The sequence below is a fragment of the Vanessa cardui genome, chromosome 12, assembly GCF_905220365.1.
Source record: "Vanessa cardui chromosome 12, ilVanCard2.1, whole genome shotgun sequence".
Taxonomy (NCBI): domain Eukaryota; kingdom Metazoa; phylum Arthropoda; class Insecta; order Lepidoptera; family Nymphalidae; genus Vanessa; species Vanessa cardui.
The window spans coordinates 10,784,981-10,804,776 of NC_061134.1; the positions used below are offsets into that span (position 1 = coordinate 10,784,981).

The 19,796-nt window shown below is 33.3% G+C and overlaps 2 protein-coding genes across 2 annotated transcripts in view; both read left to right on the forward strand.

Annotated features, from left to right (window-relative positions):
• Positions 1-19,796, forward strand: part of LOC124534191 (fibroblast growth factor receptor 3-like) — a 149,148-nt gene that overhangs the window by 97,311 nt on the left and 32,041 nt on the right. The window lies entirely within an intron of this gene.
• Positions 8,013-9,579, forward strand: LOC124534359 (glycine-rich cell wall structural protein 1-like). The gene is made up of 2 exons (XM_047110154.1): positions 8,013-8,159; positions 8,467-9,579. The coding sequence occupies exons 1-2, from the start codon at positions 8,145-8,147 to the stop codon at positions 9,406-9,408; spliced, it is 957 nt and encodes a 318-aa protein (XP_046966110.1). The 5' UTR covers positions 8,013-8,144; the 3' UTR covers positions 9,409-9,579.

Here is a 19,796-nt window from a genome sequence, read left to right on the forward strand (position 1 = left end):
ATCCCCGTTGTGATAAATATACGGTTTAAGATTTGAAATGTTGCAATATTTTTTATTACAATTAGATAAATTTCGTGTATCTACATCTATGAGGATGAAATATGTGTTATAGACAGACAATCAAAATGGTGAACAGTATAAAGATTATAGAAACGGTATTTTATGTAAAGCCTAAAAAACCTATGATTGATTTTTTATTTTTATTCGGCGGAGCTCTCTATCTCATGAACAAGACTTTCGTAGATAATGTCGAAATATCGAGGTCCACCATAAAAAATAAAATGCATGATAAATATCCCGTCTTAAATACTTGTGATATTAAAAATACCCATATTAATTTAAAACCTATGATTAATTCTACAATATATTCGTATCTTTCGAATCCTAATATCAAAAATATTGCCGAACAATCCCTACCAATCATTTAGTGTTACTACGTGTCTTCTTTAAATTAATAATATTAAAAGGTCATAATTACCTAATGAAACTGCAATACTTAGTACTATAAAGAACTCGATGGACGAGTTCGATTTGTGATCAAGTTTTTTCAACAAGATGTTCTTATTTCAAATGTTTGGACATCTCAATACAATCTAATTGCTCAATAAATAAATAAATAAATAATAAAAATCCCAATGTAAGTGGCTAAAATAAGTGGTTATGGAAAATCAGAAGTAACGACTGTACCACAAACACCCAGACCCAGGACAACATAGAAAACTAATGGTAATCTACATCGACTCGGCCGGGAATCGAACCCGGGACCTCGGAGTGGCGTACCCATGAAAACCGGTGTACACACCACTCGACCACGGAGGTCGTCAAGTTGTTCTAAATGTTTCCAAAAACTAGTCATTGCCGGCTGCTTTGGTTATCTTCAATAACGTTCATAATTTTACAATACAAAATATCAAAATGACGTCTGTCATATCCTTTAGAATGTTCGTTGGCAACGTAAATATTGTGACGTCATTGAAAATGTATAAAATAAAATGCATGATATGAAATTACGAATTATTATTTAATTAGTAAAAACATTAACATCAATTACCAATAGGCTTTTTTATACTGCTTCCTGCGATGCGTTATATACCTGAACCCCACATGTAAATATATATAAGTTTTATGAATAGTTTACAAACTTATCTAAAACACTTAAAGATATTTATGATGATATATGATAGAAAACAAAAGAAAAATCACTTATTAAGGTTTATATTCATTTCTTAATTGGCGAAGAAAAAATTATTTGCGCAATTTCATGATAGAAAACCAATACGTAACCTCATTAAAATGAAATCAGGAATCAATGAAATTGTTATTAAAATATGATTTTGTATAATATAAAATGTTTTATTAAATTAAAACAATTAACATTTTTATGTATACGTTATAATTCAATATATCTTTAAATTACTTTGGTGTAAGTAACGATTTACTTATAATCAAAGAAAAAATAGTCAAAAAAAGTAAAGCTTTTGTTACGAATAACACTGAAATATATTCGAATCTAAATTGAAATGTATTCAAATGTATTAAGTAAATCGATTTCATGTCAAAACATCGAAAATGTCAGAAGTTTGTTACGTTATTCGTCAGGAAAAGAAAGGAGCCACTTTATATACTTCTAAGGTCAGGAGTTTAGCAATAGTAATTGCTATCGATCTGTATATACATATATATTCTCATTACGTATATTTACAATCGCAAACGGATATAGCCCAGTGGTACACGTGAATTACAACCGATGATTGCGAGTTCAATCCTAGGAAACGTCCATAGTGATAGGCATTGAAGGAAAACATCGTGAGGAAAGCCTGCATGTGTTTAATTAAACCAAGCAACATTGGAACAGCTTGTTATATAAACTCTATATCAAAACAGTTGCTTCTGAGTATCTTGACGGTTTTAATGGAGAATCTACATGTCACCGGTGATGTCTTTAAATTTAATTCGATACTGTAACTTAACTAACCTAACGTGTAAAGAGCCTTTTGATTTTGATAAAAAACAAATCCTGTAAATGGTATGCTTACGTCTCGTCCACTATAGTTATATCCTGTTCAGCTGTTGGCTAGTCTCCCTTGAAGTTACCTTGTCCGACATCAGAAGACCGTCATCTCGCTAATACACACAAGACATCTAACGTCTTATGCATAATCACCGAGAAATCTAAATAATAAGATTCCATCATATAAATTGATCTAAAATTTTCCATTAAAAGTTATTTAAATATTCAGAGCCGTACGCTTCCTGCTTAGAGAAAGTACCGCGCATGCGCTTTTTGCGTTTCTGATGTGCACTTGAACCGCAGGTCTGCGGTTAATCACCGATCGCTATATCGTTTACTGATATGTTGAATGCAAATATTAAAAAAGTTTGGCCAAAAAATTCTTTGATAAAAATTGAAAGATATGTATAATTGAAAATGTATCTTCTAATCGTTTGAAGAAACGGTAATGGGGTTAAAACAATACATTAATTACATTTAGTAACAGTCTGTACATTTCCCACTGCTGAGATAAGGCCTCCTCTTCCATTAAGGAGAGGGTTTGGAACATATTCCACAACGCTGTTCCAATGCGGCTTGGTGGAATGCACATGTGGCAGAATTTCGATGACATTAGACACATGCAGGTTTCCTCACGATGTTTTCCTTCACCGCCGAGCACGAGATGAATTTTATAAACACAATTTAAGCACATAAATATAGTGGTACTTGCCTGGGTTTGAACCCGCAATCATCGGTTAAGATGCACGCGTTCTAACCACTGGGCCATCTCAACTCTCGTAATATTAATTACAATTAACGAATCGTTATTCGTACTGTACATTACCGATCGGTTTTTCTTCCTATATTTTAAGAACTGCATCTGATAAAGCTTAGGAATCATTCTCAATTAATTAAATATAAGTACTAAATGCATGACTAACTTTTGTATAATATAGGTGACTAAGTAAGCATATGAACTATCGTCATTTGTCCTGTAAGAAAAAATTAACCATGCCCTACATCACCAATGCGTAACCAACCTTGGGAACTAAGATGTCATGTCTCTTGTGCCTGTAGTTACACTGGCTCGTTCACCCTTCAAATCGGAACACAAAAATGCAAAGTATTTCTATTTGCCGGTGGAATATCTGATGAATTCATGAATGACAGTTAACATCAGATGCATTATGATAACTATATGTATAGCAACATATATATTAATATGTAAAGATCCTTATATATAAATATAGATCAAAGGATATAGAGCCGCCCAAAAATTAGGACCGGCATATTCAATTTACAATATATCAAAAATAGTACGCCATTCGTCATTTTCCATTTTCGTCATTTACATTATATGTATAACTAATTAGTTACCTATAATTTAATTTAAAAAACTGCAACATAATCTTATATTCAAATTAATCATATAAGCGTACTTCAAACATATTGTTTTATGTTTTTCTTTGAAATATCTCTTAATTATTTTCATACAAAAGTACTTAAATTATTTCTGCGAAAAATTTTAAAAAGAGAACGTTAATAAATTATTACCTATTATATAATGATTTTTGTTTTGTTCCAGCATTATTGTATTGACATTTTTCATTTTTTTTTAAATAATAAAAATGGAAATCGTTGATTCGATAAACCTATTTTGATGACGTCACACGAGAAATGCATATTATGTATATTCGGTGAAAGTTTTAAAGCAAAATTGAACTTTGGTATAACTGCTTATGTAAATTTATTTTGAGTATTCGAACTTTAAATGGTATGGCTGTTATTTCCTCACATACATAAATTTATTCAACGAAATTAAGAAAATGTATTAATTCTTAATTAATTTAAAATAAATATGGACGATATAATATGTATGTTTAGGTATAGCTAAATTATATAAGAATAAATTTATCGAATAGAAGATACAGAAAGAATACTTTAGTATAAATTTTATTCGAAATGATTAAAGATATTTTGTAATTTAAAGTGTATACGAAATACTCAGTATTGCATATAAAAAACGTAGCATTCCAACTCGGACTCATTATAGTTTCTTTAAACCAGCTCCACGTTTAATAAATTTAAAATAAATCTAAAACTTAATGTACTGTATGTAACATGGTTAACGATTGCCGAAGTTATTTACTATTTTGAAAGGGTATTCATTATTTTTGACAGTACCTAACGTCAAAGTAGTAACAGAATCTAATGTCAAAAATAATTTATAATATAATTTAAAATTCTTTATAGATCAATAAGGTACATTTAAAATATGATATGTTTAAGACATTTATGGCTTATTAACGTTAAAAAATATATACGATAGAAAATTTAAGTTAATAACTAAACCTTCTGCAAATGTCATATATTTTGTACATATATGTGATGTTTATGTTGATCGCGACATCAGTACCAAATAAGTCATCTAATGTCACATACTTTGATGAGAAATACCTTCAATTCGTATTAAACGTAAGCCGTAGTATTTTACATTATGACGGGCGAAAAAAAAATTCAATTTATTTAACAATGATACCAGCCTCCGACCGTCTTTACCCGCTAGTAAAAGATTAGCATTGCAGTTTAGGTAGCAATGAGACTACCACTATTCAAAATTTCATCAAAATCCGTCCAGCTACTTTTTTCGTAATACGTAATTACGAGTAACAAACGCATACATGTTTCACATTTATGCTACAAGGATAATGTGTCGATTCGATGGTGTGTATACCTGTATAGTGTATACCGTGACACAAAGTTGACCTTCAAAATTTCCTAAGTTAATCTCTTAGCGCACATTTACTTTAGGAAAAGTAGGTCTTCTTCAAACCATCACCGTGAAGCTTAGACTTTGCGTGCGTGACTATCCGTCAGACAGTCAGAAAGCCGCCTTTTATATACAGAGATATAATCTCTCAATCACCATCTCCATAATTCGAGAGGCGTTTGCCCAGTAGTGGGACAGTAAACCTCTTACTTTATACCATTATACCAGAGCATATGAAATATAAACTTTAATTTGAATTTCGAACGATAAATACGATTGAAACTTATTTACATAGGAGACCGTTATTAAAATTCTAAGACTCGATTAAGACGCGTTTCTATGATTTACATAACATATTAACGAAATTAGCAGATGCGCTCACGCAGTTTTCCTCGTGGCGATAGCGTAAACACAATATTTATTTTTTTAGAAATCGAAAGTGATGCGCACGCGTCACTTCACAATAAATCTCTGATATACACCAATCATAGGCAATCCGCAAGGGTCAGGACACGGGTTGTGTCAGAGATCAACAATATGTCAATACGACAAAATGTCAGACACAATACATTTTAATAAAGTTTTCAGATTATTATCTTCGGTTGTTACATTGTGAGTTGTGGTACATCAGTGGTTAGGACACGTAAATTTTAAACGTGAATTGCGGGATCAAACCCGGTCATACAAAATGTTTAACAGCGTCAGTTTGATAAGATGTGAAACGTAACAGAAAAATAAAGATGTTTTATTTAGTAGTTTTGTATACAAGAAAATGAACTGTTAATGTTGCGTCTCTTAAGTATATTTTAGTTTTTTTTTTTTGTTATATAATCTAATATTTATCATGTTATTAACGAATTAACAAATCATTTATAAAAACTCTCTAGTTTTAATTTATTTAATTTATTCTTTAATATATTTATATAATTTAAAATATCTCTTTAATAACACTATGATTTGAATAAAAAAATTTAACTACAACGTAACTTAAATTGCTCTTTATTAAGATTTCAAATAATCAAAGATTGTTCACATATATTTTTTAAAATCTAATTGACAATATATAAACAAAAAATATCTTAGGCCACATTAAAAATTAAAATGGTATTAAAAAAACAAACACACAAAAATATTAGACGTGTTTATTTTACTATTTATCCGTGCAATAAGTTATTATAAATCTGTAATTATTTATAGCATCGCAGTTCAAATAGAAATAGGACGGATATGGCGTCGTCCAAGGCAATAAAAAAAAGTTAAATTATAAAGTTATCGCTGGTAATAAGTAGGTCATTGTAAGCGATCAATAAATTAAATCAGCGGATTGATGGTACACTGTGAGAAATCTCGCATCCTCTGAGTAAATAAAATTTATTGAAGATATTTAATTATTTCGATACTCTTAACACTTAAAGTGTTTTGAATATGAAAGCTAGTGTAACTGCTAGTTCGTGCCATTTTAGTTCCCAGCGTTGGTGATGGGAATATTCTGGAAATGAAACGATCGCCTATTGGCTGTTTATTTTCACATTTAATTGTGTATATAATAAAATAGACAAAAACAAGACCCGCATAGTTTCTTTCCTCAGTTCTTCTCAGGTCAGGGTGTTTTCTTTTCCGAACCGGTGGTACTGTTTCATTTGACCATCGATAAGTAAGTTATGCTTCTATATTGAATAAAGTATTTTGAGTTTGGTGGCGCATCGATAACGTCGGTTGGTGGATAATATTTCCTGCCTGTTACTATCTGGTGACAACAGCTTACAATCAAGGGGAACAATTTCGAAATGAACACAGTTTCAAAGTTCCTATCAATATCACAAAGTATATATTACTAAAAATAACATATAATTATGCTATTTAAACAATTTTGTTTCAATTTATAAATTATAACCTTACAACATTAGTCGAGAGGTTTCGTCGGCATCATAACGTGTAATGATAATTAAATTTTATATTTACTCAATTTACATTTCGTATAAATTATGAATGTTTTCATTCATATTTGAATGTTTTCACTCGGAGTAAAGTTATCGAATCAAGTAATATAACCCACAATCAAATTTATAGGTATTGTTTTTGATAACTTTTAATGAGTTATTTAAAGTGTTCTTATTTTAACTTCAAATTAATCTTGATAATTAATTTTCTCTTGAATGTAATTCGAATTGCTAACATATTTTCACTATTTTGAAAGACAGTTTAAATTTCGATTTCGAAATTCAAATAAAACAAATTAACATTTATCTGTCTTTATAAATTGAAAGATGTAATAATGAATGTAATATAAAACCTCAATAGCTTTTTTCTTTTGAGTTATTAATCAAACTAACATGTTATTTAAAAAAATGTTTTGGCTTTGGTCAGAACGCGTCAATATTAATTGAAGATTGCAGGCTCGATCAGCTAAGGCACAGACACTAAGTTTTTCTGTTTAATTTACATATACATGTGTTGGAATATGATTAGCACATGTATTTCCAAAAAATTGATCTTGAAATCTGACCTCTGTCCAGGATTTAATCATTTAAAATCGTCGGAGTTTTTACTATAATTTTATTTCAATCTATTCAAATACCTATTCCTAATATATCATTGTTTCATATTGATATCATTCCAATACCATTTCATACTTCAAATTCATACAATAAATATAGTGCAAAATTATATTATAATTCCGCAAATAATTTATAATAAAGCTATTCACATTAAATGGATTCACAAAAACCTTAAAACTAAGTGAGGAAGAAATTAACTTATTCCTGATCGTGATTGCGTTAAACTAACCGCATATTTACATGTGTGTAATTGTGTAAAACATTTGTGTATTATAATTATGATATTGTGAATACGCACACATAGATATATCGTTTCGTATTATATGTGAAAAATTATTTTGTAAACATGATGAAATTTGATTATATGTTTATGTGTGTGTATTTTCGCAGAGGATGGGTTTTTCCTTGTATGTCCTTACATAAACCTATAGAAATCGTTTTATATCGTTTTAAATCAAATAATACGAATCTGTTTTATAATAACGGTGCGTAACTGAAGCTACATATCGTCGCGTAAATGTGTTATTATATACTTTTATAAGTTTTTTTTTTTAAATGTGTTTAGAATAGATTTAAGATTGTGCTAAGTGCGACAACGTATCAAATTTTTTACATCGTGAAAGTGTCCAAAGGCGATGAAGATTCACATTGTTTTCACCGAAGGCGAATTCGGACTGGTGTCATTAAAATCATAATTCTCGTATAGCCCGAAGGCCGAATCTTAGGAAGAGTCAGGGAGAGAGGCGTCGACGAGCCGTCTGTATAAAAGCCACCAGAATCAGGTACAGAGCATCACACAACCACGACTACTCCGCGAGTCAACATGAAAGCGTTCTTGGTAGGTATTCGTGTGTAGTGAAAGTGATGTGACCTGCGTGACCCGCTCAGGAGTCGTGCTTCCTTATGGGATTGTGACTCAGTGCTTGCGATGCCGATCACCGTGCGATCGCTATCGACGGGAATCGAATCGACCTGTACTTCAGGAAGTTTCAGTGATAAACGAGCGGGTTTACCGATACATCGATTTTATTCCAAATTGTTTTGATTTTCAATTTTTTATTTTTTAATCGAAATTGTTTGATTCGGATACAATTTAACATTACGGTTGTTATTAGCAAATGTGAATTTTTATTTTTGTTACATAGGTATTAGCAGCCGTAGCGGCTATCGGCTCGGCAAGACCCGAGGCGGGATACTCTTACAATGCTCCCGGCGGTGGTGGCCTCGGTGGCCACGGAGGCATCGGCGGCGGCAGTATCGGCGGTGGCGGCGGTCACGGTGGATTCTCCTCCGGCGGTCTGAGCTCCAGCAGCTTCGGCCTTGGTGGCGGACTCGGCGGTGGTCTCGGCGGCGGATTCTCATCCGGCGGTGGCTTCTCATCCGGCGGTGGATTCTCCTCCGGTGGTGGATTCTCCTCTGGCGGCGGATTCGGTGCCGGCGGCGGCGGCGGATTCGGTGCTGGCGGCGGCGGCGGCTTCGGCGGCGGCTTCGGTGGTGCTCCCATTGTCCAGAAACACATCTACGTCCATGTCCCACCCCCAGAACCTGAAGAACAACGCCCTCAAGTGATCTCTGGCGGAGCCGTGCCCCAGAAGCACTACAAGATCATCTTCATCAAGGCCCCAGCACCTCCCGCACCCGTCGCTCCCATCATCCCCGCTCAAGCCCAAAACGAAGAGAAGACCCTCGTATACGTCTTGGTCAAGAAACCCGACGAACAACCCGACATCACCATCCCCACTGCTGCTCCCACTCAACCCTCAAAGCCCGAGGTTTACTTCATCAAATACAAGACCCAGAAGGAAGGTGGTTCCATCGGTGGTGGAGCTATTGGAGGTGGTATTGGCGGAGGTCTTATTGGCGGTGGTATCGGCGGTTCTGGTATCGGCGGTGGCATCTCTGGAGGCAGCATCGGCTCTGGTATCTCTGGTGGTAGCATCTCTGGCGGCAGCATCGGCGGTGGCAGCATTGGCGGTGGTCACGGTATCGGTTCCGGTATCGGTGGAGGCATCGGTGGCGGCCACGGCTCCTCGGGCTCCGTCAGCTCCTCCTACGGACCCCCCGGTCACTCCGGCGGCCCATACTAAGCCGCACCCCGCGTGCTAACTTGTGATACCTGCTCAGCCGGCGACAAACTTAGTTTTAAGTAGAGAAAAAATTACGGTGCCTAAATGTATTTATGTAAATAGTAATTTTAATGTATAATTTTAGTTGTATTATAAAATCTTTTTGCATAAAAAACTCGATAAATCAACGAATTTCACTCTTTTCATTTCGTCGAAACCACACATCACTAAAACATTCATATTAGCATATAGAATTCTATAAAACAAATAAAATTTCGAATTAAATTCGAACAAAAAAGAAATCGTTCGAAATTCAAATATTAAAGATAAACATCGCATAGAGGTGCCAGTTGCATAATATTGTCTGAAATTCCAAGGTCTTATAACGCGTCCTCTCAATCCATTAACGCGTGGACGACACCTGTCTGAGATGCAGTAGAAAGTCGAGTTTTCTCAAGTTGTGTAATGGACAGCGTGACCCCGCTTGCATAACAGAAAGAAGCGCCTTACAAGACACGAATGAAATGAGACTCACTAAAAATTATTACGTATTACGTAAAACGGCCATTCTAAACAAATTCATTGCGTAATTCATGACATTATGGAATATTCCCTTGACAAAACAAAATATTACTTTTTTAAGTAAACACAAGAGTAAAATAATGAGTAATTTAATATGTAACTTAATCTATTAATTGTAATAAATAACAAAACTTTTTTTAAATTAGATCTTTATTAAGAAATATTATGAATATCTAAAAAAATCACATAAACGCAATTATATTACTAATAAAGCTAATCACGGTGTACAATCTTCATGCATTCATAAATCAAAATTTAGTTACAACTAACAGTGATGACAGAACTTTTTGAATTTCGAATGTCGAATAAATTTTAATCTAAATTCATATCGGACGAAGGCGAAAATCTTTGTGATTAAAAAAAAAACGTCAACGAAGTCGTACATACAAACTCATCAAGACGTTACAAAATAAAAATTTGAAAGGTACTTATATAAAAATGTATTTAACGTCGCCGTAAACAAAGCATGTGTCATAATTTCGTAATATATATTCTATGACTGATGTGTTTTTAAAAGGTCATCGAACGCTAACGCTCGCGTTACAGTAATTATGATAAAATATGATTTTTTTTTCTATTAAGGCATACGTACAACTTAACTTAACGTTTGTTTTTTTTTTTTAACCGCAATGTGCTCTGCAAGCGTATACTAATACGTTTTGTATATTTTGATTTTCTCAAAGTTGGTGACATATTGGGGATGTAAGGAATGGTTAATATTTATTATGGTGCCAATATCTATGGGCGATTAAGACACCTAACCATAATGTCACTAAAAAGCCAATCCGCCTAATAAAGAATAAAAAAGTTTGTTTAAAAAGGGTGTTTACACGTTGTTGTAAAAAAGTAGACCGTTTTTAGTTTTTACAGACAGTCTGACAATTTTTAACTTATGAACTTTACCGTTTCATAAATTCAAATCATTTTAAAAAAATACATTGATAAAAAAGTGTGGAATTAATACTTGTAGACTTCCAAGCAGGTTATATTACATACAATAATGTATGTATGTATTTAACTAACATGACACTATTTTTAAATCTGGAAAAAGAGTAACTACTGAATTTTTTGGTGGTTCTTCTCGGTATAAGATGTTTCCACAATCAGAGGTATCTTCACATAATTAATATAAAGCCTAATTGAAAGTATATTTTGATGATACCAACCCACCAACCTTGGAAATACTTTAGCCACGTTGGCTTCCAACCCACAAACGTCACAAGCTGAATTGGTATGATTCAATTCAAATATCCCAAAACCACACGAAACCTCATACAAAAAGGTATGAGACAATGTATATTTGAACTGACGGTATTAGTAGTGATTCATATTTCATACAGTAATATCAGTTACCCCATTTGCTCGTCTGCTGATCCTGATAAAAAAAAACAATTAAGAAATCTATGACGTAAGTTTCGTGGGCATGGAAATCAAGTATTTGGTACGACGTCCATTATATTCATATTCGCAGATTGATATAGACTATGTTGGCGATGTTTGGTCCAGATCTCTCCAGTTTCCGCTTGATATGATAAACACAGACTTGATTACTTCTTTTGATAATATTAATAGCTACGATAGATTCGCTGATATTTTTAAAGATTTTTCATCCTGGCTGATTTCGTCCAGAGACTAACTAACTAGACTAACTAACTTCGCAGACAATAAATAGTATAGACAAAAGTATAACTGCTTAGCGTTAATACAAAAAGAAGGGTATGAATCTTAAATTATTCCATAAATAAATAAATATTGAACCAATGTATGTGACATTACTCTGATCCCAATTGTAAATAGCTTAAGCGCTTGTGTTATGGAAAATCAAAAGTAGCGACGGTACCACAAACACCCAGGCCCAAGACAATATAGAAAACTAATGAACTTTTTCTACATCGACTTGGCCGGGACTCGAACCTGGGACCTCGGAGCGTACCCATGAAAAATACAGACGAATTGATAACCTCCTCCTTTTTGAAGTCGGTTGAAAACCGTTGTACACACTACTCGACCACGGAGGTCGTAGTAAGCCTTGTACCATTAATATTATTAGTCAGTAAATCACAAATACATCTTAATACAATGTAATCCTTCCACCGTAAAGGATTACAAAATTCAATCAATGATCGAACATCATCAAAATCAATCGTATCTAACAGAACGATGATTTCAAAACGATTTTGATAATAATATTATTAACCTTTCGAATGCGCCCGCGCACTTACATTAATCAAAGTGACTGGTCAGTTCTAAGACGCATTATGCCACATGTCGTACTGAAATCATTAGTGTACAGTCGGAGTAAGATAATTCCTCACCTTAAGATCTATTTTCGTGTGCTCAGTATGACCAATAATCTGTTTTACCGATTGAAAATGACATATTGCGTTGCAATGATTTGATGTTTAGATTCAAAAGGTACTAAGAGTTTAAGACTTGATAAAGAAATGTCTTTACAGACTGACGTGTGCTCGGTATGAGCAATAATCTGTTCTATCAATCGAAGGACAGACATATTTTGACAATTCAGTAGAAGATATCATATCTAATTTGAACCAAGTTATCATATTATATAAGTTTAATTTTATATGCAGTTGTCAGTTCAATGCTTTGGTTTCAAAATGTACTAAGAGTTTAAGATTGATAAAGGAATTAATTTGAAAACTGACGAAGGTTTTCTTACTCTGACTGTACATCCATTACGATTTCCAAATACGACTGTATCTATTTTTTTTTAATCTGTTTTTTTATTTCGCGGTAATCCATATGACGGCGAAATAGATTTGAACCTGCACCTCGCAATGTCATTTAAATATTGTTAGTTAATTATATGCTTTATCAATACTAATATTATGACGTAAATTCGTTAGTTTGTATTTGTATCTCCGAAACTAGGGATCCGAATTAAAAAAGTTTTTACTGGTAGAAAGCTAAATATTTCCTAATTGGCATACGGAATGAATTATATATGATACATTTCATTTTCTTTATTCTTTATTACCCATTTTGTTAAACAATCATGACTACAAAAAAATACAACTAAATATTATTTATGAGTTTTTATATATCATCATAATATGTATCTCTTTTCAAAGGTAAATATTTCCCTTATTATGACATTCCAGTTTTATGTGCTATAGACTATAGTGAATGCATTTTTTAAATATAAGTACAACTTTTTTTAACATTAAACAATCTACATTAGTATTATAAATGTGAAAGTAACTCTGTCTGTCAGTCTGACACTATTTCACGACCAAACCGCTGAACCGAAATTGATGAAATTTGTTATGAAGAAAACTTGAACTCCATGGAAGGACATAGGCTATATACACATGACAACAACAACAACAACAACAACAGCGTGTAAATTCCCACTACTGGGATAAAGACCTCCTCTCCCTTTGAGGAGAAGGTTTTTGGAACATATTCCACCACGCTGTTCCAATGTGGGTTGGTGGAATACACATGTGGCAGAATTTCTATGAAATTTGTCACATGCAGGTTTCCTCACAATGTTTTCCTTCACCGCTGAGCACGTGATGAATTATAAAGACAAATTAAGCACATGAATCAGCGGTGCTGGCCTGGGTTTGAACCCGCAATCATCGGTTAAGATGCACGCATTCTAACCACTGGGCCATCTCGACTCTTGACAACACATGACAACCAACACCCTAAAACGAGCGAAGCCACGGGCGACTACTAGTATACAATAAAACGTAAGTCAAACAGATATAGCGCCAACATTATACCTGTATCATACGCATCTTATACAAAACCACGCATACATTAAACTAATTTAACTTAAATTATACCTTATTAACATATAATTAAGGTTGAATATTCAATGATAACATTATATCAGCGAAAGCACAATACCACTCTCACTCTCATCACCGTCATGACCAAACTTGTTCACAATTTACTTTAATATTCGTTACACAATATTGACCTTAATAAATAGGATGTTAAAGTCGTTTTTTGTATAATAAATTATTATGTTATGTAAGAGGAACGGGTTTATAAATATGTGAGGTTATCTTAAAACGTTATTGATGTCTTAATTCAAATATTAGGCAAGGGTATTGATTTTTAAAATATTTAGTCGTTTCTTTTCAATAAGCATGCCCTGTAGTAATTTACTTGACTATTTTTTTTAACTAGACTTAATAAACTAAAGAATAAAGAGCTGAGATGGCCCAGTGGTAAGAACACTTGCATCTTATCCGATGACTGCGGGTTTAAACCCAGACAACGTGCTTAATTTGTGTTCTTGTTCATGACTGAAAATATCGTGAGGAAACCTGCATGTGTCTAATTTCATTGAAATTTTGCCACATGTGAATTCCACCAATCCGCATTGGAATAGCGTGGTGGAATATGCTCTCCCTGCCTCTCCTCAAAGGGAAAAGAAGTCTTAGCAGTGGGAAATTAACAAGCTGATGTTATTGTTGCAATAAACTAATTTAAATCTTAATCACTCAGATTATAAAACAATAGACGGATGAACGCGGAACAAAAACAACAAAACAAAATGATATTAAGCAAGAAGTGCTATATTTTAGACTATCAACAAGCAACTAATAAGCAACTTTGACTTTAAGCGGCTACAAATTACCGGTGTTACGAATTGATAAAATTAATAAAAACGGTGACAGCACTTTTTACGCTTTTTAAACTAAAACAAACGAGCCGAGATTATTGTGTTCGTGTGCGTGACAGCTACGCTTGACACTCACCAAACATGTATTAGTGTGCGTGTAATCGTATGCTTAGTGTAAAAGACCTGACGTTCATACTACCGGGAATTTTTATTCTCTCTCTTCTTTCTTTGCTTATATCTGAACGGAATTTAAGATATTGGGTCTCCCGCGAAACTCCGCATTGTTTAACGATTAAATATATCATGAGTAGGTAGTGCTCATTGGGCTTGTACGGATAAGCTCTTGTCTAAAGCCATGTTCAAAGGTCAAAGGTGTTTTTATTATACATCTTTATAAAGTTTTGGTAGCGCTTCAGCGCTGTAATGACTGGATTTCATAAAATCAATGAGCGGTGGTGACTTCTCCCCATTAGTGGGCCAATTTTCCGTCCACGTAATTGTCTATACATATAATAAAGATGAAGTGTCTGTTTGTAATATTTAAATTGCCCATTTTTACGCAATGCATATTACTATACACGATACATATACCAAAAAAAAATTTTAGAATTTTTGTCGGTCTGTCTGTCTATGTGTTTGTTCCGGCTAATCTCTGAAACGGCTGGACCGATTTTGACGGGACTTTCACTGGCAGATAACTGATATAATAGGGAGTAACTTAGGCCACAATATTTTATTTTGTTAAATTCAAACGCGTACTATGTCGCGGGTACAGCTAGTATATAAATATAAAACACTTGTTAATGAATTATGAACCCCTTGCACCAAACTATAGCTGTTGTCAGAAATCGTTGATGCAAGACAAAAATGCCGAATCGATAACCCTTCTTTTTCAAATCGGTTAACAATACTTACTAATACAAGTAATGGGGACAAAAACTTCAATAATCCCAACTTAGTTCATTTAGAACTTAGTTATGGATCCCTTTCTGCTCAATAAGCCAGTTTTTATTAAAATATGATATATCAGAAAACTAGCGACCCGCCCCAGCTTTGCGCGGCTGCAATGCTAATATGTACTAAAAATACTAGGTACACAATGTCTTATAATATGATCTTTATAATCTTTCGGAGGTTTGAATATTTGTAAAAATAATGATCATAAACGCAAAATATAAGCTATAAAATGTAACTGAAATATCTAAAACTAAATGAATTAAATATTTTTTATAGTCTAGGTAATTCATTTCTCGTCAGAGTAAGAAAACCTTCGTCAATTTTCGAATACATTCCTTGACCAATTCGTTAACTCTTAGTACCTTTTGAAACTAAAGCACTTAACTGACAACTGCATATAAAATTCAACTTACATACTATGATAACTTGGTTTGGAAAAGTGTAAAATATTTGGACTGCGTCTAGTTTCAAATCAATATAATCTTTTTAATGGCGTAATTAGTCAATACAAATTTAAATTAGATATGATATCGTCTACTGAATTGTCAAAATATGTCTGTCAGTGTCATGTATTCTCGATCGGTAAAGCAGATTATCGTTCATACTGAGCACACGAAAATAGATCTTAAGGTGACGAACCTTTTCTTACCCCGACTGTACTTATAAATAAAAAACTTAAAGATAATGTTTTGTTTTCAGTAAATGCGGATATAATATATCTATCTAGATATGTATACGATTAACCGAGCATTGAAATAAAGGTCAAATCTCTGTGACATCTAAAAAGGAATGACTACTTAACCCTATTAGAGGGGTAGAATTAGTTCCGCGCGGATGAAGCCAACATGACCAGATATTATTTACTTCAAAATACATCAAAGGGATACTAATCCACTTACCTACACGTTATACTATCTCACTACGAAAGGAGTTGGTTGTATGTCTTATTTTTAGCTTTGTGTAAACAGTATCAAAAATGGTCAAACCAAAGTCAAAGTAAAGTAACATGGCTATACAAGTATACTGAGCTAGCCTTAGATCTCCTGGGAGAAGATTTTAGGATTTAATTCCACCTCGCTGCTCCAATGGTAGCAACCTAATTTTTACTGAAATATGGCCCTTACCTTTTCTTCATTTCTTTCGGCTTCAGTGAAAATATCCTAAAAATGATTTTTGACTAAATGACTAAACGAAAGATGACAGCCTTAACCGGTGAATCTAACTTGATAACATTTTCTATTTTTTTGATTCCTTATGGTACGTAGGTGAGCACAAGTAGAGGTAATATCGAAATACTTCTCGATACGTTAAATGTAAGATGAAAGTTTGCTTTTCTAATCATATAAATATGTCTCGTCTTACCCAATTATAATAAGGATAGAACAGATTTTCAGAACACGTACCTAACACCTAGAGGTAATAGTAGAGTAGTATGTAGAGGGTGAAAAATGGGATGAAAATTTGTATGAAATTTCGCCATCTTCATCTTCATCACATCATAGTTACAAATATGAAAATCGATATTTAGGCTTATGTTTATGAGTAAAACGTATAACGTCACAACTGACAGATTTTCAGATATGATATAACATTGAGTAGAAATCAATAAGTAATCATCATCAATCAATACATATCCACTCAAAAAAAGTAACCATATCTTGAGTTTGGATTGTGTAAAATATATGGGCGTGGTATACATTGTTATACATTTTAATAATAATATAAAGTAGGTATATATTAATTTAATACCAGAAAATCTATTTTCATTTATTTTTCTTATTTAAAGGATCACTTCAAAAAACTCGATCTCGACTTATATATGGGTTAATTTAACGTGTTATTGTGTTAAAACTTCGGTTTACGTTAGTATAATTCCCAAGCCAAAAAGACTTATGTCTTAATAGAGCTATTAATACACCACTAATAAATCATATTAACGATTTTCCATCAAATAAAAGGCAAGGACGTCGCTGGGCGTCGTCGTCTGGACGTAACAATATCAATATCGTTTACCCGGTATTTTAGTGGTTTTTAAATGAAAGGTCATTAAGGACACTTCGTTTAACCAAAATAAAGATACTTACATAGAATAGTCATAACTCTGAATTGATACGTTATTATTAACTGTGATCACTTTGATGGAACTTTTTCGGAATAATTGAAATCTAATAGTAATAAGTGAGATTTTGTATTAACTAAAAAAATCTGCTAGAACAATATTCATATAACTTATTTTAAAAAAAGCAGTACGTTTCTGAGGAGGTTTTAATATATCATTGATATCAAAAAAGTCTGCCTATGGTTTTATAATTATAATAAATATATATGACTAACAAAAATAGTTTTGCTAGTAACAATTATCTTATCCTAGTGTTAGTACAATAAATAATACTAAAGAGAACAAGAACAAAAATAAAATCAAAATTAATGTTAACAATCACTGCTGGTTTTGCTTGTAGTTAAAACAACCCTCGTTCAATAGTTTTGGGTTGCCATACTATCCAATCAGACCGGACCACACGTTCCTTTACAGTTTAATTCTAGAAATAAAAAAAACAAAAAAAAGTTTAATTATATCTACTAAAAAGGTTGTAATCAAGCGCATTAAATAGAGTAGACAATGTTCCTAATATTTATGAATGGAATAATTACTATGCGTAGTTTTTCTCCGGAAACAAGATGTATAACATTGTTGCAAGTATCATAAGAACTTGGATGTGTTTTTAGAGAGTGTGATTGCCCTCCGCGTGGAGAACGTTCTTAAAACAGGAACTGATTTATCGTATAAGATTGTTCTCTCGAGGAAACATTTTTATTGAACAATTTCATGAAGTAAAAGTTAACAGTGTTTGAATGTCTCACTCCTATACTAATACTCTTTGGTTCTCTTATCCTCATCTTGAGACCAAGGTTTGGAGCTCAATTCAAAACACAATAAATATAAATAAATAAATATGTATATGAGACAACATCACATACATTACTCTGATCCCAATGTAAGTAGCTGAAGCACTTGTGTTATGGAAATCAGAAGTAACGACGGTAACACAAACACCCAGACCCAAGACAACATAGAAAACTAATGGTAATCTACATCGACTCGGCCGGGAATTGAACCCGGGACCTCAGAGTAGCGTACCCAAGAAAACCGGTGTACACATCACTCGACCATGGAGGTCGTCAAGCAGATTGTTATCCGACATATACGAATTACCTCATTGTGTTCCTTCTCTATATAAAACGTTTTCATCATTAACATACGCCTTTATCGATCGGCTTATTTTTTTCGCCAAATTCAACAATCTTCCTAATATTTCAGAACATGTACACAAACACAAAATCTCAATGCATTATATACCTACACTCCCGCTATCTGCAACAGTCATCCTAATATTTCAGAACAAGTGGTACAACATACTTGGTGGCTTTGTGCAAGCCCTTCTGGGTAGGTACCACCCACTCATCAGTTATTCTACCGCTAAATAACAGTACTCAGTATTGTAGTATTTCGGTTTGAAGGGTGAGTGAGCCAGTGTAACTGCAGGCACAAGGGACATACCATCTTAGTTCCCAAGGTTGGTGGCACATTGACGATGTAATGAATAGTTAATATTTCTTACAGCGTCATTGTCTATAGGTGATGGTGACCACTTACCATCAGGTGGCCCATATGCTCGTCCGCCAATCTATACCATAAAAAAAGTAGACCTTTACAAAATCCCAATGCATTATATACCTACACTCTCGTCCATTAGTGAAAACCAGATAAAAATCTGTTTAGTAGCGGAGTTTATCGAGTAGGTATAGACACGACGAAGACTTTAATTCATAATACCTTGTAATAAAAACTCTTTTTTAGGTTCTTGTCCGATTTTGCACCAACAATCAACGACGATATTCGTGAGCTCCAATTACAAAACCATTTCAGTACATGTAATTTCATACTCATTAAAAGAGTAACAATAATTACGAAGCAATGTATGGCTTTAGCCGCTAAGACTTTTTATATATGAAATCTTGGAAAACACTTAATACAAGTATGTTATAATTGTGATCTTTATGACTTACGATCGCGAGATATTTTAATTTAAAACATAATTTACATTGCCTTTAAATATTCTGATATCATTATTTTAGAAGAAGCTCAAAGATGTCACTTCCTGATTTTTGGCTGTTGTTCCAAATTTGAAATATCAAATGATATAATATAAATACTCTTAACAGAAGTGACAATGAATATTTAACTATCTGACTTATGTGATAAAAA